A 24,231-nucleotide genomic window follows, 5' to 3' on the forward strand; every position below is an offset into this window, starting at 1 on the left:
AGAAGTACACATGTGAAAGCCACAGTACAAAAACATTGGGTTTTTCCTTCACTGCTACTTTGCACCTGGTCTAAAAATAGGATGGGAGACAATTAGAAATAGTGAGATCACTAGTACATTAAATAACCGTGCTTTGGTCATGGTGGAGTATACTAAGAGCTCTCTCCATCTGACGATGAAGAACACACAGATTGTTTCATTAGTCGTTTTGTAATATGTCACGTTACTGCTACACCATTATTTTGTAATGTGTGTTTTATTTCTCTTCTTACGGCAGCAGCAGACTTCAGTTCCGGTGTGTTCACGGAAAACAGCTATTTCCGCCTTTAGCAGCTTTTCCTGATACACAGAGATGGTAAGAGAACTTGACATAAGACTTGATAACCTGGCTGAGTTTAGCAGTGAAATAACATTAGACGGCGACACACTTAGGTTGTTAATGCTCCTGGACTAAAATAACATAAAAGCGGCCGTGGCTCGGTTTTTTCTTTGCTCTTATTTGATCTAGCTAAGCAGGTAGTTAGCTAACAGGCTAATGCTAGCTGGTCGGTCTCCTTAGATTCAAGTAAAATAATAGAATCCTACTTTACTGTGTCGTCACAGAATCCGTGACAGAATGTCTTATGTTGTGACGTGCAACGTTGTAGCAGTGCTTTGTTGCTAAGTAACGTAGGATTCTGGCTACAGTTGTGGACATGATGATAACATCTGGCTGCAGCAGCAGCAGCTGACACTGAGGATGAACCCAGAGATGTGCTGTTGTTGCATTTCCTTAAAAAGGTCTGATAAGTTAGTACAGAGACTGACAGCAATGCGCTGTGATGCAAAACTGTGCGTTTTGTGTGAGGCTGTCAAACCAAATTCATAACAACTCAGTTGTTAGCAATAAAAGGCTGAATCTGTGAAGCAGTGATCATGATTAGCAGGTACATCAGATGGGAAAGAGCTAGAATTTGTGTTCCCTCTGAGGTGGTGGGAGCTTATGTTATGGTAAAATGTAAATTAGTCTTTTTATTTTTAAGATGCCTAATTGACAAGACACAAAAGCACTGTTGAGATATCATTAAAAATCACCTTGAAGATTTTTTACTGTGCACATTGAGTTTAATATTGTCGTTATGTGTAATTTCCAAGACATCTGCAGAACCAGGTGTCGTCATTTATGACACAACAGAGATAACTTTGTGCAAGGCTCATCTTAACGGTTCTGGGGATGAAGTAGCATACCATGATTCAAAACAGCTAAAGACCTTAAACATTCACTTTGCGTCCTCAGACGGCAACGTTGCGTCCATATCTCAATGCGGTCCGTGCCACTCTGCAGGCCGCCCTCTGCCTGGAGAATTTCTCCTCACAAGTGGTAGAGAGACACAACAAGCCAGAAGTGGAAGTACGGTGAGTCTGTTGATGCACCTTTGAGTGCCACAGTGGCGTGATTGAAACCAAGTTAAATCAGAATGAATTGTGTGTGTTTCTGCCCATTTCTAGGAGTAGTAAAGAGCTGCTCCTCCAGCCTGTGATCATCAGCCGTAACGAAAAGGAGAAGGTTCTGATCGAGGGCTCCATCAACTCTGTCAGAGTTAGCATCGCTGTCAAGCAGGTCAGTCAGATTCAAAACATTTGGTAACATAGGAACTGCTGATTAATATAACTAATAAAAAAAAATGTTTGTATTTTTCCCTCTGCTGCTGCAGGCGGATGAGATTGAGAAGATTCTGTGCCATAAATTCATGCGCTTCATGATGATGAGAGCAGAAAACTTCTTCATCCTGAGGAGGAAACCAGTGGAGGTAAATGGGTGTTCAAGTGTTAAAAACCTCTGTGATTAACAAAAAGCTGTGATTAAATTGTTTGAGTTTGTCAGTGGAGGCAACTGAAACAAAATCTGAATTTCTTTTTTTTATAGGGCTATGACATCAGTTTTCTCATCACTAACTTCCACACAGAGCAGATGTACAAACATAAACTAGTGGACTTCGTCATTCATTTTATGGAGGAAATTGACAAAGAGATCAGTGAAATGAAGCTGTCTGTCAACGCCAGAGCTCGTATTGTTGCTGAAGAGTTCCTCAAAAATGTGAGTAGTAGTTTTTCTACTTCCTTTTTTTTTTTTTTTATTGGCAGTTTGTTTTTGCATTACTTTAAAATTAGGATTAGAGGAGTTTTGGGTTAAGTATTAGATTATAACAGCTTCTTTAGTTTAATGCTACAAAATCAGCTTTTAATACTATGCATAAGTTATTATGGTTATATTAATGTAAAACATGTACATAGACCGTACCTTAGACTTTTTTTTATCTTTACCCTTGCAGTTCTAAGAGAAAACCCAAGGATACATTCACAATCTTTGCCATCACTGTGGAGCTTTCACATCACAGAGCAAAATATGACCAACCAAGAGAAGCTGACAAATATAAGACGTACGGTAACGGTGTTCTGGCAGTGGGGTTTCGCCCTTTAACCTTAAAATGCCCCTGTGCTCAAAAATATTGATATTTGTACATAATGAATATTCATACGATTTAAATTTTTGCCTTTAGAACATCAGAAGTCAGCATAGGTCCTGTAACCAATATTAATGAGCACAGGGTATTTTCTTTTTCAGATAATTTAAATGTTACTTTTAATATATATGTGCACATACATTTCATATTGCTATGTTTTGTTTCAACATTAAACCACGAGGGCAATCAATTTGTGCACCTTTCGTTTCAGTACACAGAGTAGACCCTATTATAGATGGAAATATTAAAATAAATATACTTGCTGGAAGTGAAGATCAATAAAAAACATTATCCTTTGTATTTTAGTGATTTCTTTTTTTCTTTAAATCTATTGTAATGAAGTATGACCTTATAAAGCACAAACAGCAGCGGCCTCTCACCCAAACACTGATTTATTGAGATTGACAAGCAAGGCATTTTGAATTATATTCTCAGTACAGTTATATATAAAATCAAATGTATAATATTACACAATTTTACAGTTCTAAAAAAAAAAAAAAATGTACACAAAATATATTACATGTTGCACACAAGAAATACATCAAACAAAAGTGTGTGTGCAGTTTGCGCAGTACCTTTTTTTATACTCCCAAATAAAAACAGGTATTTAAATGATCGGCCATACAGCGTTTTTTAAAGTGTCACAGGTAAGGCTGGAAATTTCTCAAAGCATTTGACTGCATCTCTGAAACTGAATCCCTACTAAGTCCAAAACTATATTTTGGACACAACACAATGGATACTGTTTTATATGAAAACAAGTGAAATACTCTTAAAAAAACTTTTAAAATTAATATTTTTTGTCTTTTGAAAAGTTTCTCTCAATCAGGAATGAAGTACTTTGATCAAGAGCAGTAGAGAGTAGTTGATGTCTCCTCAGTCTTTGGGTTTTTAGACACCCAAAACAAGACTGGAGTGTTTTTCATACAATAAACACATCTTAAGAAACACTGGAAGTATGTGGAAGTGTACCCAGTGGACATTACAGTATATAATCATGGGGAAAAAAACTAAGGGAATATTATTGCAACAATAACAATGCTGTAGAGACAAATATCAAAAATATTGGCATTTTCTTCACTGGGAAGTGAGCTACAGTAACAGTACAGTAACATTCACACACAAGAAGAGGTGTATAAAAATAACATGGATTTAGTGAAAGTGCCTTACAGTTTGAAAGATGCTAACGTCTCCAGGTCTGTGAAGAAGCTGCCATGCTGGGCAGCTGAACAGCACCATTTCCCATAATGTTGTTCAGAGGTCCGAACAGGAAGTCGGTTAAGGTCTCACATGGAACAGGTTCAGGAGATTCAGAAGTGAGCCGGGACTGTCTGCAGAGCGTCTTCTGTGCTGCGCTGCACATTCACATTCTGTGACAGTGAAGAGAAGAGAGGGCTGAGTTATAGTCCCACGTTCATTTTCTGACATTTACCAACAACCTTTGTTTACTGAGTCACCTCTTCATATCCATATCTTTAACTTTAACTATAAAGTAACAACTTTCAATGCTTGCATCTAATATTCTGATACTTTTGCTCGACCACAGTTGAAAAAAAAAATGAATGGAACCCGTGGGTGTGATTGAGACAATGGATTTGTTTCAACATCCTTTATTTAAAATATATAATATAAACCATGAGATATGATCAGTTTGCCGTTATCGTGCTTCATGTTCCCTTCCTTGTTTTTTCAGCTAAAGGCCCCCATAATGCAACGTGTTCACGCTCAATGTTCACGTTTTTGAGCTACAGTGTAACAAAAAGAGAATTTGTACAAACAGTGCTATGACTATGTACATTTAGTATCTTACTGCATAAAACAAGGACTCAAAGTGGCCTTTAGGATATTCCAACGTACATACGAACTCCCAATTGTTCAAAAACAGATGAGCTAAACTCTGAATCTATATTTGAGACAAATCATTGAGTGTCCTACTCAAAGCCTCACTAAATGTTTTGTGGATGTGTGAACAGTCTTTCTAGACAAACATTCATTCAGCCAGTGCATCTTTGACAAAACAACTGATGTTTCCACCAGATGAACAAGTAACAATGACATATTTTCATTTTGGACTTTTACATTTACAACAATTAAATCTTGACAAAAAAGAATAAACATGTATATTTGCATATAAATACTGCATATGAATAAATAAAAAAATGATTAATGCAACATTTACATTTCATTAGTAAATTAATTAGAAAAGTAGAGGTTTAGCTATTAAAAATCACACCACATGTTGCTTGGCATTGCGGATTACCCTTCACATTTAAACAGAGAAACTCTAACTTGGATTTAGCTGAATAAAAATATATTGTGCGTCATTTTATATGCAGCAAAAATTGAAGTTAAGGTTGAATGTCAGTGAAGTTATGTGAAAGTTGATTCATGGCATCTGGACTTCCTTTTTGAAACGTGAAACATGTCGCTACTCATCCATGTATCTTCTTCAGTCTGAGGAATCTGGGTTGTGAAACGTTTTGACTTAACGAGAAGGAAGTCCTATGCTATGAACTAACTTTCAGTTTAGGTTAAATGTGTTTACATTATTGAGTATAAAAACATGCATATTCTTACATTCTAGATTATGTTTAAAGATGTTTCAAAGCTATTTTAACATATCTATGTATCTATTTTAATGAGCATCTCATGTTGTCTTTTTTATTCACAACTCCATAACACCACACACAAACATTTTTCTTGTCCTTTAACCTGATTGTGATAATAGCATCACTGATTTATCCTGTAACTTGATTCCAGGTATGCATTTCCTACAAACATAAATGAAAAAAACAGCAAAAAAAAAAATCTAATGTCTTCACCAACAGACAAAAATGAAATGAGAGAAAAAGTCAGTCATTGATTTTTGCTGAGAGGGCGGAGGTAGGAGTGTCAATGATAAGTCATAGTTGTCTTAGTTGCTGTCAGGGATCACTGGTACATTCTCTGCGCGATAAGAAGAAATAGATGGATCAACACTGACTGTAAGGCCTGTTTCAGGAGGCAGATCCAGACAGGAAGACATGCAATGTACCCCTCAAGTAGCGAGATGCAAAGTCACACACATTCTATATATACACTATATTATCTGTTAGGGGTTGCTGATTGAGTTGTAGATGTTTACTGAGATTAGATTGGACAGAAAACACAATGAGGGGAATCACCCCTGAAGTGGATTCAAGTTGTGATGTCTACTTGTTTTCTGTGTTCTCCCCCACATACCCACCTGTGGTTTGTCTCTGTGTGTGTTCACGGCTTCAACACCTAAGCAGAAAGGCTCCACTTTACATCCTGAAGGAGAGCAAACAGAACAAGGATCATTTCTAGTTCACCCAGGTTGAGATGACTTTTCTGAGGTCATAATATTTAACTGCAGGTGTCGAGTTTACATCAAAATTCACACAACACTCTTTAAAACAAATGGCTGACTGATCCTTTATATAAATATGGATGCCTTTGTGGGTAATGTAATGTACAGGAATAAAGGTGATAATCAATGACAATCAATGCACAGTAAGTATACTTCTATAGCCTTTAAAGAACTAAATAACTTACCATATGCAATGGGGGTCAACTTCAACACAGTGTGCAAAGGGCACTTAAGATAAGGCAACTCATCTGTGGAGACACACACAGAAAATGTTTTGACGTGCATTTTTATGAGAAATGTAGATTCACTTTAAAATGTCCCCCCTATTTCCCGACTGTAAGTCCTTCATACCTGCAGTCTTGTCCAGGAAATATGCAAGAAGACAGCGCATGACGGCCTGATGACAAATGACCAGAATGTTCTCCTGTCTCTCCAGCTCCATGATCACAGGTTCTAGTCGCTGCACTAGGTCTTCATACGACTGAGAGAGAATCACAGTTTCATCAAACACGCAGTTTTCAGAACCAAACCCCCTCTAAACAAATACATAAATAACAAAAAAAAAAAAGAAAACCATTTGACAGAATCCCAGTCTCACCTCGCCTTTAGGATAGCGGTAGCGATACTTGTCTTGATCTCTCAATGCAAACTCCAGAGGGTAATGCTCTTGGATTTCCTCATACATCATTTCCTCGCATACACCCTTTGTAAAGAAGAGAGGGGATGTGTTAAGCTTGAGTGCACAAAAGTTTAGAAAGTGCTGGTGTGTTACTCCTGACAAGCAGAAATCAACGTACAGCATCTATTTCATTGAGAGACTTCCACTGTTCGTATGGCACTCCAAGGCACTCCGCTGTCTGGATCGTTCTCTTCATCTGGCTCGTCCACACCTTCAGATCTTTGATGTTCTGGTCCTGGATGAATTTCCTCAGGCGTTTGGCGAACTGGAAGGTGAGAAAAATCTACTTCAAATCCATTTAATAACACCAGTCATCCACACAGACATGTTAGACTACATTTCTAGTCACATGTAGTTAGGCAGACACGCTACACACACACATACACAAATACTCACCTCTTTTCCTCGGCCAGATAAGCCAGAATCTCCTCCGATGCATCCCTTGATGTTGAGGTCGCTTTCACCGTGGCGACACAAGTAGATTGAGCGCGGTGTAATATGAATGTTCATCAGATAGTAGACGATACGGCTCTGGATGTGGTCAAGTACACGGTTCACCAAGTAACGGCGGCCCACGTCCATGATCTTTATGTAGGACAGATCCCTGCAGGAAGAAAGTCAGTTAGCAATCTGCGATGTGAGGTGTTGATTCAATCTATTCTTACTTCTGTTGGTCTTCACCTGTCCAAAACCTCATCCAGAGACTGGTAGGAGGATTCATAACACTTGATTCTCTTCATGAAGTCCTCAATGGCCTCCTCTGTGTTGCAGTGAATGTAGTCTGGGCTGTCCAACTTAACTTGCTACAAGAGAGGAAACACGAGAGCATGTGAGCAGGGAAAAGAGGAAGTTAGCTGTCTGACACTGTATCAGCCTTTTTTCACACTACGTTGGTTTGAATGTGAACTTAAACCACCTCTTGGATGTGCTCCTGGATGTGAATGCTATCAGTGTGAAAGTGCCCAACCTGCACTAAAAATTAGCTTATTGAAAACAATGGAGGCAACTAGCCTGTTTCTACCCAAGGTTAAATATTTAAAGGTACCAATTTTCATCTCTCTCTCTACATAAGAGTAAAAGAAACTATTTCCCAAACTGGTTCAACCATTTCTTTACACATACACAAGGCCAAGTGAATTTGTCAAACAGTTTGTTGTAAATGTTTTTCTTGGGCTTTTTAAAAAATAATTTTTACTGGATAGAATAAAAAGAGACAAACCTTACCACTATATTTTGTGCAATTACATCTGCGTCCTCACACACAGACTCCACAAAAAATACCTGCATCGATAAGACAGAGGATTAAACTTGGAGTCATCAAATCAAGAAGTGTGGCTGAATTTAATAAAAGCTTTGTTGACATACCTTGAAACCATTCTGCTCAGCAAATTTGACAATGGTCCCTCTTCTTTCTCTTGTTGTGTTTGTGGCATCAAAGACCTGAAACAGCAGTATAAAAACTTCTTTATGCTGCCCTGACACCTTCTTATTTATTACATGAGTATTTGTCATGCAGACCTCCAAGACCATATTAAAGACTCACCGCCACCTGTCCCCCTTCAACACTCAGGTACTGTCGGACATCATTAAGTGCTGAAATCGCACACTGACTGTTAAAAGACAACAGACGCATAGTTAGTTTACTGCAAACAAGACAAAGATCACCCTCCTGAGGATTGGAGGGAAGACTTACCGTCTGATTTTCAAGCCTTCTTCATTGTCTGGACGGAAAAACTCAAAGGACTTGTAGATCTTCAGACACTCCCTGCGGTACTGGCCAACATTGAACTCTGTTACAGACACAGAAATATTGGATGATTACGACTGGAGTGCAGCTGGTTTCTCTGGTAAGGTAATACAGAAATATCTGTGTGTACCTTTGGTTGGCACACCTATCCAGTTTAAGTAGCGAGTGAGCTTCTTTGATATGTACGTTTTCCCTCGGGCTGGAAGTCCTACAGTCACAATGAGGGTCGGGCAGTTTGTCATACACACTGAAAGAAAAGGAAAGAGAGAAGCACAAACCTTTATTTTGTCTACTCTGATATAAACCCTGAAAGGCTGACCGGGGGCACACACTGGCTCCCTGAGGAACAACAAAGATCAGTTTGTTGTTAGCAACTTGAGCCTTCACTCTGCTTGTTGCTGTACCTCAGAAAATGACATTTGAGAAATTAGAAATTTAATTTATAGTTGTAACAACATTTTTATTCTCTTACTCAGTTTACTTTAAATCAAGCATGTCACACGTAAAAACACACTTTTTACAAAGTATTGAGTCAAAGTGCCTATAAAAAAAAGAAAACATTAACCATGAAACTCCACATACAACTGCACAACACTGTCCTCCTCGGAGACACTCCCTCATGTTACAGATAATATGAGGCAAGAGATTTTGGACTGACGTCCAAAGAGACTCCTACTACTACTTGGCACAAAATGATTGGAGTAAATTTTTAAAGAAGACTGTGTTTAGTTGCACATACAAGCCTGACATGACTGCAGCTCGTTTTAAATGGAGAAGCAGCTTGAAGGAGGCAGAGGTTGACTCAGCAAAACAAGCAGAGCTGCAGAGAGAGCTGAGCAGACAAGAGCCACATGAAAACAGCTGGACTTGAAAACAGCTGGACTTGAAAACATCTGCTCACATCCAGAATAACGCAGATCGGGAGTGGAGGCTCATTTAATTCAAGTCAGGGTGATTGAAACGTCCCCACCCCGCCAGGCGCGATTCAAATGAGCCCCCATGTGCCTGATATTAAGATGCAGCGGATCCTGATGCAACACTGCCGGGAACGAAAAGCAGGGACACCCAGCGCGGCCTGAATAGACTCAATAGACTGAATAGAGAAACTCGAATCAATAAAATATGATGATGAAAAATACAGAATAAAAACAGAAACAATATGAGATGATGCTCCACATCACTTCCCAGTCGCATCCCTGGCGGCCAGCTGCATCTTACCCCGTCTCTGAGCTATGTGTCCGTTTCTGTACGGTAACCAGATCTTCCGGAGCGGGTTCTGGGTGAGCTCCCGCGAAGAAGTGTCCATGTTAAAGTCGTCGTTATCTAACATCCTGGATGCTGGATCATTAATGTTTCTCTCCTAACAGCGAACTGGTGGAGGGCTGGAGCCCCGACAGTGTTTTCAGCAGGCTGCGGGGGGGTGGGTGTCACGTATAGGCTGAGTTACCGTAACGACTGGACAGTGAGCGCACAACAAATTGAGGGGGCAAAACCAAGCCCCCGTACAGGACGTACTGTACTTTACTTTAACCGGACGTGTTATTTTATATCTTAGCCTCAATTAATGCTCTGTTACTTTTCAGTTTTATTTACCGTGGTATTTATTATACACGTTTAATATTTACGACTATTCCATTGTTACAGTAAAATACATGGAAAAGCAATAGTCAACAACTAATACTGGCAACAACAAAACAGTACTACCAGTACTACGACTACTACAACAACAACAACAACAACAACAACAACTACTACTACTACTACTACTACTACTACTACTACTAATTATAATAATTATCATTATTATATTCATTATCATTATTATTACCATCATTATTATTATAATGATAATAATACCCATACATGAAGCACTGCATTTTACTTAAACTGTATTTTAGATATGTTATTTCTTAATTATCATGTACCATGAGTTTTATATGCAGTTGTACTTATCAAACACTTGTTTAAAATCAGTATAATACAGTGTCTTACTGTACAACGCCAAGAAATGCAACTACTACTAGCTAATAATAACAACTGCACTTAATAATAATAAAACTATAACAGAACTGTGTTAGTAATGACAAAGTTACGCAAAAGAAAAATGTGTTACCAAAGAAACCTTTTTCAAGGACTGTACTGGCCTCGTACTGTGGAAATCTAAGTAGGAAACATGAATCCTGAGAAGCACATATTTCTCAGTTCACATAACCATATTAACAAGTGTACAATTACTCAAAAAAGATATTGGCTGGGAAAACAAATAGGAAACAACGAGTGTTTTATCGTCATCTTTTAACTGTACCAGTTGTCCCAGTATGCTTTATGTTTTACTGGACATTATGACTGGTGGGATCCTCCACGAATCTTTTGCACAAACATTTCCAGAAGTAACAGCAATGAGCAGTAGGTTACCGTAATAAGGCATGAAGTGAGCAGGAGGAAGAGGGAAAGCAGATGCTGGAAGAAAAACAAGTGCTGAGCCTCCACATGAAGCACACATGGGCAGTGAATGCAGCTGAGAACTCAACCAATCACAGAAGAGACGTGCTCACCGGCAGCCAATGGGAGAGGCGGATCTGAGACATTGCTGACAGCTGGGACCTCTGATAAACATCACCATGAAAACTACTGCAGCCTCAAGTTTTACACGACCCAGCCACGGCCCCCCCAGAGTGAAGGCCACACATCCTCTTTGTGACAAAAGTCACCAACAAGTCTAGGATCTTACAGAACATCAGTGTGTTACAATGATGATAGTTTGTTCACCGAGGGTTTTAAACCAGCTCTGAGTGGGAAAAACAGGTTCAAACTGGGTCCAGTGACTTTAATAATAAGTTAAGTACTAGACTGATTAGGGCTGTTTTTAACAAACCACACACTGAACATATAACATAGGTTTCCTTATTTTAACATGTTAAAAATGTATATCAAACAAGAAAATTAGTAACTGAAGAGTAATTGTAGTAATATTAATTCATATTAGAATTAGGTCGGCTGGTTAGTGTAGTGGTAACATCACCGCCTCCCATGTAGGAGACTGGGGTTCAAATCCCAGCTATGGCTACCTCCAGTAGGGGTCCTTAGGCAAGACCTCCTCACGCCCTGCCTACCCTTGTAACTTGTAATGACTTGTAAGTCGCTTTGGATAAAAGCGCCTGCTAAATGACTGTAATGTAATGTAAAGGTCACAACTATTAAATAATAACTATTAAGTTAGTTACAGAAATGTATTATCAAGTGTGCTTGATTTTTTTACTGTATCAAATTTATTGTTAGATAATTTGTACACCCCTGATGTCAAATTTGTATCATCCCACAATTATTGTATTATTTTTAAGCTGAAGATGATGATATTAGATCAAGTTCATTGAAAATGCAACCCCCAAAGTTTAACCCTGATGAAAAATGAGGTGAAAATAATCATCTTTAAAGAAAGGCACAAGACCCTGAATGAAATGTATTTGTATTAACACCCTCACGTGTGCAACAAAAATCTGTCCAATCATCAATAGATGAAAACGTGAGAAAATGGTGATGGCAGCAAACAAGAAAAGAGAAGTACAATACTGAAGCACGACAGCAACTATGGTACATGACTCTCCAAGTACAGACTGATCCAGTCATTTCAGAAACACCCTGACTGCACTGTTTCTCTTCTCCGCCTTGATGAGATTTAATGTAGTGGTAAAGTTATAACACCAGGTGGCACTGTACGCTCATGTTTAAAAGGCTTCAAGTAAGGAGTTCACTAAATTACAATGCAAGTAAATCACCTGGGGACAGGGTTGAGGTTCCTAATGCTCATTTTGTGGGGAGCAACGGGTGGCTCATCTTGCTGATCCCACAGCAGAGCTACTGTAGTAAAAACTGAAAAATGTAACGATGGCTATGATGAGAACTCACAGTGCCTCACGGTTTTCTGCCTATGTTGGCTGTGTAGATGCAGAAATGCTGAGTTCAAGGTGTTGCCTTTGCCTCCAAATCTCAATCCGATCGATCTTTTGTGGGGATGGAAAAACAAGTCGGATCGATGGGGGCCCCGTGTCACGCTGCGCAGGATACCAGAGGACACTTTCATGGAGTCCAAGCACTGATGGGTCAGAGCTGTTTTCATGGCACCAGGAGGATGTTTCACTACATCATTAGTTAATCATAATTCCTAGAGAGTCAATATAACCCTACCCTTCACCACCACCATCCATTTATTCCCAGACTATAACCAGCGCAGAGATTCTGAACAATAAGTCACCAAAGCTACATAACACATATTCCTTTAGGGCAGATTCAATCTCTTTGTTAAAAGCTTAAACCTCTTCTTCTAATGTGTGCTAGAGTTCACTTAAAGCAATACACAAACACTTGACTTATGTAACAGTGCAAGCACCACAACAAATATGTTGTGTGTTAGTGTGAGTGCATTTATCAACCTCCTGTCACATCAGTGCTGGTTAGTTTCAGCTCATCACTAAACTCTCTCTGGCCTCTGTGTTAGTGCTGTTTGTCTAATTCAATTCCATCCCTCCAGATATTACTATTAATCATTTAGCTTTTTTCAATCAATGCAATGCAACATCTAAATTTCTATTTATTGATTAATTATGTACGTTCCTATTTTAATATCAGTTTGCATTCAGCATAATTCAAAACCAGTCTGCAGGTTTCCATTGTGTCACGTGCAATAGAGGAAGAGAGAAGAGCCAGTTTCATCTGCGCTAGAACAAACAATGGTAACGTCTCCATTGCACATAAATGCAGCTATAAACAATAAAAATAACAGCCCTATCCTCAAATGCCCCCGCATGCAAACAGCAGCGAGTCTGGACTCGGCAGGCATGCAGTTACTGCATAGGCGCAGTACACCACTACACATCTAGGCTAGAGCTCTGCCTGAAGCCTATAATGAGATTCAGACTGAGCGGGTGAACTTTCCCCTAGATAGAGAGCAGACACAGGGAGGGAGGGCGGTGCAGAGAGAGAGAGGGAGAGTGTGTCAGCGAAGAAGAGGAAGGACGGGTTTATTGTGAATTTCAGCAAACTGATTTGACAGATATAAAAGGGAAAAATAGAGAAATTGAAAGAAGGGTTTAGAAAAGGAACATGTACCGCTGCAGTCGATGTCTGAAGAGGCCTTTCAGTCTGACACTGTGGAGTGCATGTAGGGACAGAGCCTACGTTGGCTGTTCTGCAACCACTGAAGCACATTTCTTTCTGTTTGCAGTTAACACATGTGGCTTTGTGGGCACAGACCTAACCTGATGCTTTCAAAAACAGTCTCTTATTCACCTCTTATTAGCATCCCATTTTATTTCTGCAAGTGAGGGCAGCTTATCATGCACCACATCATTAACACCATGCTGAATGTTAAAATACAAAGTAACTGTGTTGGACATTTATGCCACTTTCCTAGTATGTGTTTCCAGTTTTTCTGCTCAGCCCCACCTCTCGGCGTGTAGGCAGACACAGGGCACGGCCAGCAGTACATCTCCTACTCACCAACAAAGCCTGAGCTCTGTTTATCCCTCTCACAGCTGCCACAACAGCTCGGCTGCAGACATTTAAACCACTGTGACCATATTAGTACGTGGAACGGCGGAGAATTCTTTCCCGAGGACCCAAAGTCGTTCACCAACCTAAATGGTCATCTCAGCATGGTGATTATCAGCATGACAGCACAGACCCCCCCTCCACCGCAGGCTACATGACTAATACCATACAGTTACATAACAGGCTATCCTTACGTATATGAATCACTGAGTCACTGGAACATGTAAGCCCTTTAGGTTTAGATGTTTTTGAATGCAAAGTATTCAATAAGCTGCTCCCCCCCCCACAGGTTAAATGTTAGAGCTGACAGCACGTAAATATAAACACACAGTTCAGACAGACATGTGAATCCTGTGCAGGATGTAGGACTCAAATTAACAATGAGAGCTCTTCAAAAGCTCTGTGCAAAAACATGTTACTTCACAATTTAACTTTGAGATTTACAACTCTGCATAACAAGTATAATCATGTCTCACAAAATGATGCTGCAGAGAGAACCAATGTTTCCCCTGGTAGTAAAGGGGGAGGAGGTTAAAGTAAAATGGGGCTAGGAGGTCAGCGTATGCACAGATGACCCTATGGTCACAAGTTTCACTTTCTCCTCCACAACATTTCCCAGTTACGATTTAGTCCGATATGATCTATAAGGCAATGCCAATCTGCCTGGGGGGAGGGGGGTGAATCACAACAGCATAATAAGTGTTTGAAAACATCGGGTTTACATCCTCACTCCACCAGCTAGCATGCTGGCTAGCTAACGAGCAGCTGCAGCCAGGCTAAGCAGCAGATTAAAAGATGCCAGACACCAAAGTGCACCTGTGGTCTTCGCAAAGTCACAAACTACTTATTTGCTGCTGGACCCCCCCCACCACCACCACCACAGCTCGTTTTTGTCAAATATTACGGCTGTATGTCGCATCATGTCCCGCCTCTCCTCTGTAGAAAGCTCGGAAGCATGCGTACGTGACACGGGCTTGTTTACTTCATCCGCCTACTAGCTGAGCTCCTCATTTCACACCGCGTCGACTTACAAGAGTGTCAAAAGCCACGGGAGAAAGAAAAATGAGGAGGAGGAGGGGGGGGGGTGAAATAAGCTGTCCTTTGCACACTACCTGTCTTGTCCTGCGTGTTTCTCGGGGGACAGGAACCCCTCATGGTCCCGGTTTAAAGCGCCTGGTTCCCAGCGTGCAGAGCAGTGAGTGTGTTCCCAGCAGCGCAGGCAGCAAATGAATGAAGCGAGCGACGAGCGGCGCGCGCTCATTATCGCCGCCGCCGCGCGCGCGCGCGCGCACGCGCACTTCCACACCTCACTGCTGAGCCGTGCGCGCGCGCCTCTCATGTGGGAATGAACCCCGATCAGTCAGCTGACACAGGCACAACGACCACAGACCCCCGAGTGGCCCCCAATAGCACCAGGTATGTTTGTGTTTGTTTGTTTGTTTGTTTGTGTTTGTTTGTTGGGTGAGAATCAGAGACAAACTGCAACATCTCAGATGTGTCACAAATCTTTAATAAGATGCTGCACATCACTGTCCCAGCTCTTTTGGACTTCCGTCTGCACTCATGTCTTCCTGGTGCAGCTGCCTCTGTCTGAATACTTCTTTCAGTGCAGTGAGGATGAGGTCACTTCTTTCTGCAGATGCTGAAGATCCCACCTAAAGAAAAATAAAAGCTAAGATCATTCGCTGTGCACATTTTACATATTCAAATGCTTGTAACAGAACTGAAACTACACGTAGGCAATGCCAGTGTCTTACGTGTTTGAAACTTGCACTCTTCCTGAGCCTTTCTGGATTAACTGGAACTGGAGCAGGTGGGGCCGAACTCTGCTGTACTCCCTCTGTGCCCTCTGGTGTCTGCTGGGACGCGGTGCTGCTTTTGATGGCGGGGACCGGTGGCAAAGGCCCTTTCTTCAGCACAAGGGACACGGATGCCCCTGCAGCTCTCGGTAATGTCTTAGAGACTGAGCCTTTCGAATATGCCAAAATGCTATCTTGAAAGATTGTGTGTTTCTTTCAAAAACTTTCTTTTGATGGGTAAAAGAGCTTTAAAGACAACTTAAAAGAAGCAGACACTGCACAACATTTGTCAAGGTAAAAGTACCTCTGTTGTTCAACTCTCTCTGCACAGCCTTAAGTCCTCCAAATTTGTTGATGATGCAGTCAACAGCCTCAGCAATGTCCTTGTCTTTCAGATCTTCCTCAGTGAGTTTTGCCTGCATCAGTAACCTCTTCATAGCAGGATCCAGATCCTTAAACTTCACAGAGCAGCACAGAAGGAATATAATTACAGACTAATCAATATATTAGTGTTACATGTGCTCGTTTCCACTCACTGTATTGCTGGCTGGTGTAACTGTGGTGAAAGATGCATCCATGGTTAAATGTTGCTCCACGCTCTCATGATGGTCGACTGGTTCCACTCTTCAGAGAACAGAAATAAACACAACGCATCACTTTATTACTCAGCTCTTTCTACCATGAAGCTCTAACATTGCTCTTACCCTTCATCCTGTTGGTCACTTGTTGTCGTTTCGATCATGTCGTTCATCTTTTCTGCAGATGTAAGGGGTGTAAGGAGTTTTACCATTTGGTCTGCTTTCACGTATGTGTTTATAAGGGTCAGCCTATATCAACACTTAGGGTGTGTAAGTTACCACGTGACTCCTTTGTTGTTATTCTAACCTTGTTTTCTTTGGATAGCTTTCACTTCGAGATGAAATTCCTCTGCCTCTGTCTCATTAGCAAAATTGAAACCTACTTGGTAGCCCTGTGCAAACACAGTAAAAACCCCTCTGAAGTCAACAAATACTGTGATATAACTCCTCCATAAAGATGTTGCATGCACCTAATCAGGGTCACTTACATCTGCAGGGAAAGTGTGGAAGAATGTGCGAGTTGCAGTGTACTGGAATGGGATGTATAGCTCCTGCTCCCACAATAACTTGGCACTCTGTATTTAAGGAAGGACAAAGGACCGGGGGAAAGGAAAGCAGTAAAGAACAGCTATTACAAAAGTTACGTGAGGAAAAGATCAGGCACACCCATTAAGATAAAAGTCTCTATTGTTACTAAAGGAAACTGCAAATTAAAGCCGTCTCACACATACAGCAAAATGAAGGTTAACATGATCTGTCACTTCATAGAAGGAAGTGGAGTGCATGTTTCAGCGTGTGCGCTCAAATGAGTGGGTGAAGTATCTCTGATCACTTCTGCAGTTCCTCTTACCTTGACACAGTAGAGACGCAGGAAGTGGGAGTGAATGGACTCATCCTCAATGAGAGACACCACGCCACAACCTACACAACTCCAGCCTAGACCGCCGCCGTCAGTGTCTTTGGCCTCTAACACCTGTGCTACTGTAGTTTTGATCAGCTGAAATACAGTAGTCATACAAGTAGTCAGTCTTTCTCTTTCAGTTGAATAGAATAATAAATTACTTGTACATAACTAAAAGAAAGAGCCATTCTGAAGTTCCCAAAAACGTTCTTAAAGTTGGTTGATTTTATCTTTAATCATTTTCTTTTCTGAATGGTTGTATTCCAGGTTTCATTTATTGCTAAGTTAAGTCTATTTTGTCCTTTTAATTTGTGAAAAAGTTTTTTTTTTAATTTATACATTTATTCAAAGACTTGGACTCTGAGCCGGTGAGACTCTGGTTTAGTTTCGGAGCCCTACATATGAGAGAGGCTGCTCCTCAGGGAGACTGGTGACCTCTTTTTTAGTAGCTGACAATGTGAGTATCAGGAGATCAAACCATTTTGTATAACTTCGTTTGTGAAACTAGGTTAGTGTCAGAGCTGGTTGAAGTCGTATCTCCCCTGCTTAGTATATGTGTCTTATTCATACTGCACAAAACAAAATGTAATGTAACTATTGACATTTTTGGTTTGACCTACCTTGTTAAATTGACCATGAAGCTACTTTGACGCAAGTAAAACCTTGGAAACAACACATTGTGTCATCTCCTCTGATTTTAGTCACGATATTACATTTGGCATCTATATTACTTTCACCTATTACATATTACATATTATTACATATAATATTTATAAAAAATCATTTGTTGGCATTGTTCAAGTTCCATTAACTCTTAAGATGCTGATTTATGGTAACATCACTTTTATACCAGTTGCAGACATCTATTTAATTTGGCAATATAATGCTTATAGATGAAGAAATATTATTTTGAAATGACAGGAAGGAATTGGACTGACCTTACACTGAGGTTCGAGCAGTGTGAAGAGGACAGTTTTTTCACGGATCGTCAGGAGGTCACTCATTACTTGAGCTCTGGGAACCAGACTGGACGCCATCACAACACCCTTGTTTTGACTTTTCCATTGAACTGACTCAACCCAAATAACCTGATCCCAACTGTAACCAGGTAGAATCTCCAAATGTCCAGTGCAGCAGGTAATAATGCAAATTTATTTGAATTATTGTATGTAGTGTTTGTACTGTGGCTGTCAGTAACCAAATGAAGAACGGTGTGTAGTGAATAGTCAATGGAACAAGTTTCAGGATGACAGGAAGTCATTTGTTAATCATATGTGTTCAAATTTGTGTTTTTAAAGGTTACAGATCACCTCTTTCAAATGTAGAGTAGTGTAGAGAGGATTCCACATGTAAGAGTGAGCTGTGATACGTCTACTTCACCCTGTCACTGTTCTGCTTCAGCATGAAACTCTTAAACTTACAAAAAAATAAAACACAATCAGTGATGGAAAATAGCTGTCAGGGACTACGCTTAGGTTCAAATTTGAAGTACTTTACTTGTTGTGCCAGCTTTGCCACATTTTGGGAAAAAAATACTTTCAAGTTACAAGTTTCAAGTTACTTTCAAGTTATTTTTGAGATTTAAGAATAACATATATTACCGACACAGCAATCAGTCCTGCTAAATCTTCTAAACTATTTGCTTCTTTGCTTCGTCTTCTTTTTAAGTAAAAATTTAAATGCAAGACTTTTATTTGCCCTTATGATTCTGTTGAAGTGGGTTGTTGATTCTTATAAAACCATGTATGTCTCTTGTGCTTTCATTTTCCTAACTTTAGCGAACATTTTTGCCAACCATTTTTCTTGCAGTCATAAGTTTAATGAGCTGGTGCATTAATGGCTTAGCAGAAATTTTGAATGAGCGGAAATATCTTGTAGGGTTGATAGATTACGCTGTGCAAGAGGCATGTGAACACCATTTTAATATCCTTCGATTGTCCATGTTACAATACCCACATAATTAGCCATCATAAAAGTCTCCTACATGATCTATCAGTCAGATGTAATCTTGCCTCCCATAAGTATCTTTTATGACTTGCATGTAGATTTTGTCTTTTCATTTCTTTGTTTATAGGAACCCATAACTCGCCCAGTGATTTCTGCATCACTACATAGACAAACAGGAGAAAAATATATTTTTATGTACAAAAGTAACACATCTATTAAACATAAAAAACCTAACCTTTAAACTGTTAGAGTAGTAACAATCAAAATAAATGACATTCATTAGACTATTGAGTGGAGTGATTCTAAAAAGGAGGAAGAATTAAGTCAGCTACAATAGATGATGGGACACTAAGGCCCGCTCTGACTTTTATGCTACTTCTCCTCAATAATCGTTTTCATCTTCAGAAAATGTCACTTCTTTGTGAGTGTTACACACCACTCCTTCATCAGCTTCTCCACTGCTGCCAGCTCCTCCAGGCATGGGCCGCTTGCGTCTCTTATTCAGCAGGGGATTGTTGGAGGTGTCCAGGTCCTTGATCTTCACCTGGTCATAGTCCACTCTCATGGTGGCCAGGGCGCTGGTCATTTCCTCCTGTTCAAACGCAGACATTTTTTTGAAGGAAATCTGATGTTTTCCTGCCACCTTGTGGACATCTTCAGAAATGAAAGATTTAAAACAAGTGACTGACCTTTACGTCGTCCCACAGCTCCTTGTCCTCTGTCAAAACACGCGATGTGTGGAGGGGCGTTGGAGGGACCACCATTGACTGCTGTGGTATAAAAAGCATGAACATTAATAAATACACAAGAGCACAACAACAGTTCTACAGACACAAAGTGTTAAGTGATAACTTACACTAATCCAGGGATGGTTCATAAACTGTCCTATGGTCATCCTCTCAGTAGGATCTGTCTTCAGTAACTGAATGATGAGCTGTTTGGCTGCAGAGGACATGATACATGATACAGATCTTTGTAATAGATGTTTGCATTTACAAAGGTTCAAAAGGTGTTTAAATCTCAAAACCCATCAAGCAATCATTTTCTCTTCATTTTTACTGCTCTAGTACACATACAACCAGTCCTATGCATCACTTCTTTGCACCTACTGACCTTCCTCGGAAACATCAGCCCACTCAGGGTTGGGGAACTCATACTGGCCCAACCGGATCCTCTGTTTCATGCCTGGAGAGATGGCCTGACCTGTGTTTGAGTAGAATGGAGGAAATCCGCAAAGACTAGAAAACACAGAGATAAAACAATGTTACTTTGGTATCTTTATATAAATATACAGTACACCAGAATAGCTAGAAACATTTAAATCATAGCAAACAGTAAAAAGACACACATCATACTCACAGAATATACATGATCACGCCCAGAGACCACATGTCACACGACTTGTCATATTTCTCTGGCCCAAGCACTTCTGGTGCTGAATGCACAAATAGATACAGAAAAAGCAACACAATGATGTGGAAGACACACTGTCGCCAAAGATTAATATATAGACACACACAGACAAAATGAAAGTGAATGACAGTAACCATATCCACAAACTGTAATAGCACAATAATGGTACCAATGCAATGTGGTGCAAACTCTGTATGACAGCAAATACTCACCAACATAATATGGAGTATAACAGGGAGTTTGGAGCGAGTTGAACAGTGTTGTCTCCTTCGCAAAGCCAAAGTCAGTCAGTTTTAGTGTGGCATTGCTCTCCTTGGTGGTGTAGAGCAGGTTTTCAGGCTGTTGTTTAAGTAAGAAAGAAGACATTTAAAGATATAAAACTCTGTTTTAACTATTAATGTATTCTTCCTTTTCTCCTGTGAAGTCTTATTGTGACTGCAGCTGTACCTTTATATCTCTGTGAGCGATGTCCATGTGGTGGAGATACTCGATGGCCATGCCTATGTCATGCATGATCTCTGATGCCTCTGATGGTCAAAGACGACAATGAGCAACAGACTCAGTGCAGGAAATCATACAGGGACTGAAACAACAGACTTAAACTGCCTCAGCTTACCTCTCTCTGTGAAGGCCTGGTCACCTCTGGCCTGAATGCGACTGAATAACTCCCCTCCTTCCATGCTGAGTCAAAATTAACAAAGAGATGAAAACTGGGGCAGTGAGGGGACTGTTGGCAAATGACCACATTTCACCATCACAGCCATGATTTTATAACAAAGCCGACCATTGTGCCTCACTAATTCCTGCTCAGATCAGTCCAGTCTTTTCAGCCAAAACACACTCAGAATACAGTGGGAAGATCCACCCGAAAATGCGATTCACAAAGATCGTACATCTGCTGTGGACAGTACTGACTGTCGTACATATATCTGCTCAAGATGTAAATCACAGATAAAAGTTACGACTTGATTTCACTGAATTAGTAACTTACTACATGAGTTCAAAGTTTGGTTTTGCCTTACATCCTCCATGTCTAAATGAACGCACAGCTATGCGTCTAATGTGTAAAACACGCCTTGTCCATGCTCAGTATTACAATGTCCTTTGTGGTGTCCAGTTTCAAGTACACAGGTCTAATACAGGTATGAACACAACCGAAAGTACAGTGGTATCCAGACCTTTAAGGGAGAAGTGCATTTATTCACATTTGTTATAAAGCCATTACTGCAAATCCTCTGTAGCTCATTCTGTTGGAAAATGTTTCAGTTCAATTAAAAATTAACCTAAGGACAAGGTACAAATAGGATGTAAAGTTTATAGACAGTCTATAGTCACTGTACAGGATTGCAAGACTATTAATATGAACATAAAAACTAGTTTGGGCTTTTCCTAGACAGATTTTCCCCTTATAAGTTCAGAATCAAATATAAAGTACAAAACTAAATTCCGATCCCCTTCAGTCACTCAAAATCTATTTCAGATGCATTTTTATGGCAGATACCAGCTGGATTAAAAATCATCAGGATGACTTCCTTCAGTCCTCTAATTTGCACAGATTACAGTCCTAAAATATGTAGACGACTAATAACACAGTGTTGGTAATGCTCACCACTCCATTATAATGAGGAGACATTTCTTCCCATGGTGCATGTTCTCATACAGGCTGAGTATCCCGACGATGTGGGGACCTCCGGACACTCTCCAGTGCAGCTCAATCTCCCGTCTGGCTTTAGGAGTATCATACAGAATCTGCTCAACACACACAGTCACAATAGAGCATAACAGCAAGACTAAGTTCTACTGAGAACACGGAGCGTGACTACACACACAGACCACATTGTCAACATACTGTACTTTATCTTTAGAGACAGACGTGAGGGGAGGAAATTCTTTTTAACAGACCTGAGCCCAAATCTTTGTTGACATTAAAATGCATTTTGACACTGGAGGAGGAAGAAGGCTCAGACATAAATGTTTGTAAAGGCTTTCCTCCAAAGCTTCTACGGACAAATCACAGCACTACTGAAGACATGATTGCTTACACAGACAGAACTGTAGCTCCATTTTAGATTTCATACATTTTTGATTGTGGCTTCCTGCCAAACATATTCCATATTTTAAAACATGTGGGGAACGTGTTTGTATTTCCTAAGGCTTTGCTGCAACCCCACAGTCTGTGGTTTATTGACTGGCTCTAAATCCCTCGCACACACACTATGAATATGTAATAAAGAAATCCCTAATGAGTAGTGAGAATACTGATTTCTCCCTTTGTTGAAAGTCCCAGGCACAAATGCTTATGTAAATGATGTGAATTATTAACAGAGCGACTACTGTCCACTCAACAATCATTACATCACAGTGGAAACTGTGTGGAAGCAGCCCAGACGGCATATCACTGTCTGTCAGACACGTCCACTGTCTGTGGAGCTCAGTACCTACACTGGCTTTCACATCACTGGTCCATCCATTCAAGGCTGAAGGGATATTTCATCTGTATCATATTATATAATCAGTCCTACATCATTTTATCCTAATTTCTGCGCAGTATAAGGCTTCTTTAAGGAACACAGAGGCTGAGGAAAGATGGATAATTAGAGGTTTCTGACTTTACAGAGAACCCAATAGAGAAAACACACACACACACACACACCTTCAGGGCACATTTCTTTCCTGTCTTCTTGCAGTAGCATTCCAGCACTTTGCCATTGATCCCCAGGCCGAGAACCTGAGCTGTGATTTTGTACTCATCTGTCACTGCATGTCTCTTGAACTCCACTTTAGAGTAAGCGGGTGGCTGCAGGTCAGTGAGGCCGCTGCTCAAGCTGCTCCCCAGACTGTTGCAGTCACTGTGGTGCGTCGTTCCTTGCTGCGCACTCATTTGGTTTCCCGACAGCTCCTCCTGGTTATGATGCTTTTTTTTTTTTTTCTGTAAGTAGCCGACAGTGGTGCCGGGCAAATGTCACCAGTCTCTGCCACAGAAGAAACCCGCTGTCATTCTAGTTAATCCGCTTGTGTCCAGAGGACGTTGGCACACTGCGAAAAAACATCTCGCCAAACTTTGAAAAGTGAACCAGAAAAATTCGGTTTTCCAAATCTGTCAGACCTTCTGGGCTTGCAGAAAAGGGCGGAGGTCTCCAATCGCAGGAGACACTGTCATAAAGAACGTCGACACACTCCAACTCAACCCTGGATTTAAATGTTTGGATAATAACACACAATAAATGTGTGAGAGGAAAAGAAAAATTGCTCGGAAAATCCACTACCCGAGCCTGGTTCTCATCACGATTCTCAGCCTCTTCCTGCGGGTGCATCAACCTCTCCAACTCCCTTACGTCAGCGCGGAGCAGCTCAAATTCATTCACCATTCATTGTTTTCTTAAAGGAACCACCACGCGTAAAGACGCACGGCTGAGTCCCGGCGAGGAGAGCAAAACACCTCAAGTTATGATCCGAAATCAACGTTTTGCGTACATAGTCTATGTGCAGGGCTGAAGAGCTAAAGATGATGATGTGTGGTCTACCTGCTTTTTCATTCTTAACACATGAATACTGGAGAATCGTCTCAGTGAACTGGCTGCTTGGCAAAGTGATTGTTGATAATTAAAAAGTGACCAGACACATGTGCAGACTGAATTCAACCTGTTAATGTAGACCATTCATTGACTGATAGAAACAACCATATATGTATTTTTTATAAAATATAAGACAAACAAAAAATTAATTAATTAAAAAAAGGTTTGTAA

At 40.4% G+C, this 24,231-nt stretch overlaps 4 protein-coding genes across 8 annotated transcripts; 1 reads left to right on the plus strand and 3 right to left on the minus strand.

The window, feature by feature from the left end:
- The first annotated feature begins 274 nt into the window (after window positions 1-274).
- On the plus strand, window positions 275-3,499 carry arpc4 (actin related protein 2/3 complex, subunit 4). Its single transcript, XM_026347849.1, has 6 exons — window positions 275-355; window positions 1,277-1,395; window positions 1,489-1,600; window positions 1,695-1,790; window positions 1,907-2,077; window positions 2,313-3,499. Exons 1-6 carry the CDS (start codon window positions 353-355, stop codon window positions 2,316-2,318), a joined length of 507 nt encoding a protein of 168 aa, XP_026203634.1. The 5' UTR covers window positions 275-352; the 3' UTR covers window positions 2,319-3,499.
- Window positions 2,881-15,087, minus strand: pfkfb4b (6-phosphofructo-2-kinase/fructose-2,6-biphosphatase 4b). Of its 3 annotated transcripts, none has more exons than XM_026347848.1 (14): window positions 14,960-15,087; window positions 8,431-8,547; window positions 8,247-8,343; window positions 8,097-8,163; window positions 7,919-7,993; window positions 7,778-7,834; window positions 7,235-7,356; window positions 6,950-7,157; window positions 6,672-6,818; window positions 6,473-6,577; window positions 6,226-6,355; window positions 6,060-6,122; window positions 5,731-5,795; window positions 2,881-3,874 (listed from the first exon to the last, which is right to left on the minus strand). In XM_026347848.1, the coding sequence occupies exons 1-14, from the start codon at window positions 15,000-15,002 to the stop codon at window positions 3,815-3,817; spliced, it is 1,356 nt and encodes a 451-aa protein (XP_026203633.1). In that variant the 5' UTR covers window positions 15,003-15,087; the 3' UTR covers window positions 2,881-3,814. The 3 variants fall into 3 exon arrangements, with proteins under 3 accessions (XP_026203633.1, XP_026203631.1, XP_026203632.1); XM_026347846.1 differs by lacking the exon at window positions 14,960-15,087 and adding an exon at window positions 9,519-9,712; XM_026347847.1 differs by lacking the exons at window positions 2,881-3,874; window positions 14,960-15,087 and adding exons at window positions 4,099-5,450; window positions 9,519-9,712.
- A 249-nt stretch (window positions 15,088-15,336) lies between these two features.
- Window positions 15,337-18,482, minus strand: si:dkey-197j19.6 (neural Wiskott-Aldrich syndrome protein). Of its 2 annotated transcripts, none has more exons than XM_026346859.1 (9): window positions 18,064-18,482; window positions 17,075-17,221; window positions 16,713-16,799; window positions 16,532-16,616; window positions 16,351-16,402; window positions 16,183-16,270; window positions 15,951-16,104; window positions 15,605-15,816; window positions 15,337-15,502 (listed from the first exon to the last, which is right to left on the minus strand). In XM_026346859.1, the coding sequence occupies exons 1-9, from the start codon at window positions 18,160-18,162 to the stop codon at window positions 15,374-15,376; spliced, it is 1,053 nt and encodes a 350-aa protein (XP_026202644.1). In that variant the 5' UTR covers window positions 18,163-18,482; the 3' UTR covers window positions 15,337-15,373. The 2 variants fall into 2 exon arrangements, with proteins under 2 accessions (XP_026202644.1, XP_026202643.1); XM_026346858.1 differs by having other exon boundaries at window positions 15,605-15,840.
- Window positions 18,483-19,032: 550 nt separating this feature from the next.
- LOC113154411 (MAP kinase-activated protein kinase 2-like) lies at window positions 19,033-23,828 on the minus strand. 2 transcript variants are annotated; one of them, XM_026348606.1, is made up of 10 exons: window positions 23,139-23,828; window positions 22,095-22,234; window positions 21,102-21,166; window positions 20,933-21,012; window positions 20,698-20,824; window positions 20,432-20,507; window positions 20,186-20,310; window positions 19,929-20,014; window positions 19,762-19,839; window positions 19,033-19,664 (listed from the first exon to the last, which is right to left on the minus strand). In XM_026348606.1, the coding sequence occupies exons 1-10, from the start codon at window positions 23,364-23,366 to the stop codon at window positions 19,455-19,457; spliced, it is 1,215 nt and encodes a 404-aa protein (XP_026204391.1). In that variant the 5' UTR covers window positions 23,367-23,828; the 3' UTR covers window positions 19,033-19,454. The 2 variants fall into 2 exon arrangements, with proteins under 2 accessions (XP_026204391.1, XP_026204390.1); XM_026348605.1 differs by having other exon boundaries at window positions 19,762-19,842; window positions 23,139-23,827.
- Window positions 23,829-24,231: the final 403 nt, after the last annotated feature.

The sequence above is a fragment of the Anabas testudineus genome, chromosome 5, assembly GCF_900324465.2.
Source record: "Anabas testudineus chromosome 5, fAnaTes1.2, whole genome shotgun sequence".
Classification (NCBI taxonomy): Eukaryota; Metazoa; Chordata; class Actinopteri; order Anabantiformes; family Anabantidae; genus Anabas; species Anabas testudineus.

Coding starts and splice junctions, on each gene's coding strand:
- arpc4 (XM_026347849.1), top strand. Junction 1,396..1,488: donor AAGCCAGAAGTGGAAGTACG/GTGAGTCTGTTG, acceptor GCCCATTTCTAG/GAGTAGTAAAGAGCTGCTCC. Junction 1,601..1,694: donor TTAGCATCGCTGTCAAGCAG/GTCAGTCAGATT, acceptor CTGCTGCTGCAG/GCGGATGAGATTGAGAAGAT.
- pfkfb4b (XM_026347846.1), bottom strand. CDS start 9,630: ATGTTAGATAACGACGACTTTAACATGGACACTTCTTCGCGGGAGCTC. Junction 8,164..8,246: donor GAAGGCTTGAAAATCAGACG/GTAAGTCTTCCC, acceptor GTCTTTTAACAG/TCAGTGTGCGATTTCAGCAC. Junction 6,819..6,949: donor TATCTGGCCGAGGAAAAGAG/GTGAGTATTTGT, acceptor CTCACCTTCCAG/TTCGCCAAACGCCTGAGGAA.
- si:dkey-197j19.6 (XM_026346858.1), bottom strand. CDS start 18,162: ATGGCGTCCAGTCTGGTTCCCAGAGCTCAAGTAATGAGTGACCTCCTG. Junction 16,403..16,531: donor AGCTATCCAAAGAAAACAAG/GTTAGAATAACA, acceptor TTACATCTGCAG/AAAAGATGAACGACATGATC. Junction 16,105..16,182: donor TTACACCAGCCAGCAATACA/GTGAGTGGAAAC, acceptor TGCTCTGTGAAG/TTTAAGGATCTGGATCCTGC.
- LOC113154411 (XM_026348605.1), bottom strand. CDS start 23,366: ATGAGTGCGCAGCAAGGAACGACGCACCACAGTGACTGCAACAGTCTG. Junction 20,825..20,932: donor TCGCTCACAGAGATATAAAG/GTACAGCTGCAG, acceptor CTTAAACAACAG/CCTGAAAACCTGCTCTACAC. Junction 20,508..20,697: donor TTATACTCCATATTATGTTG/GTGAGTATTTGC, acceptor TTGTGCATTCAG/CACCAGAAGTGCTTGGGCCA.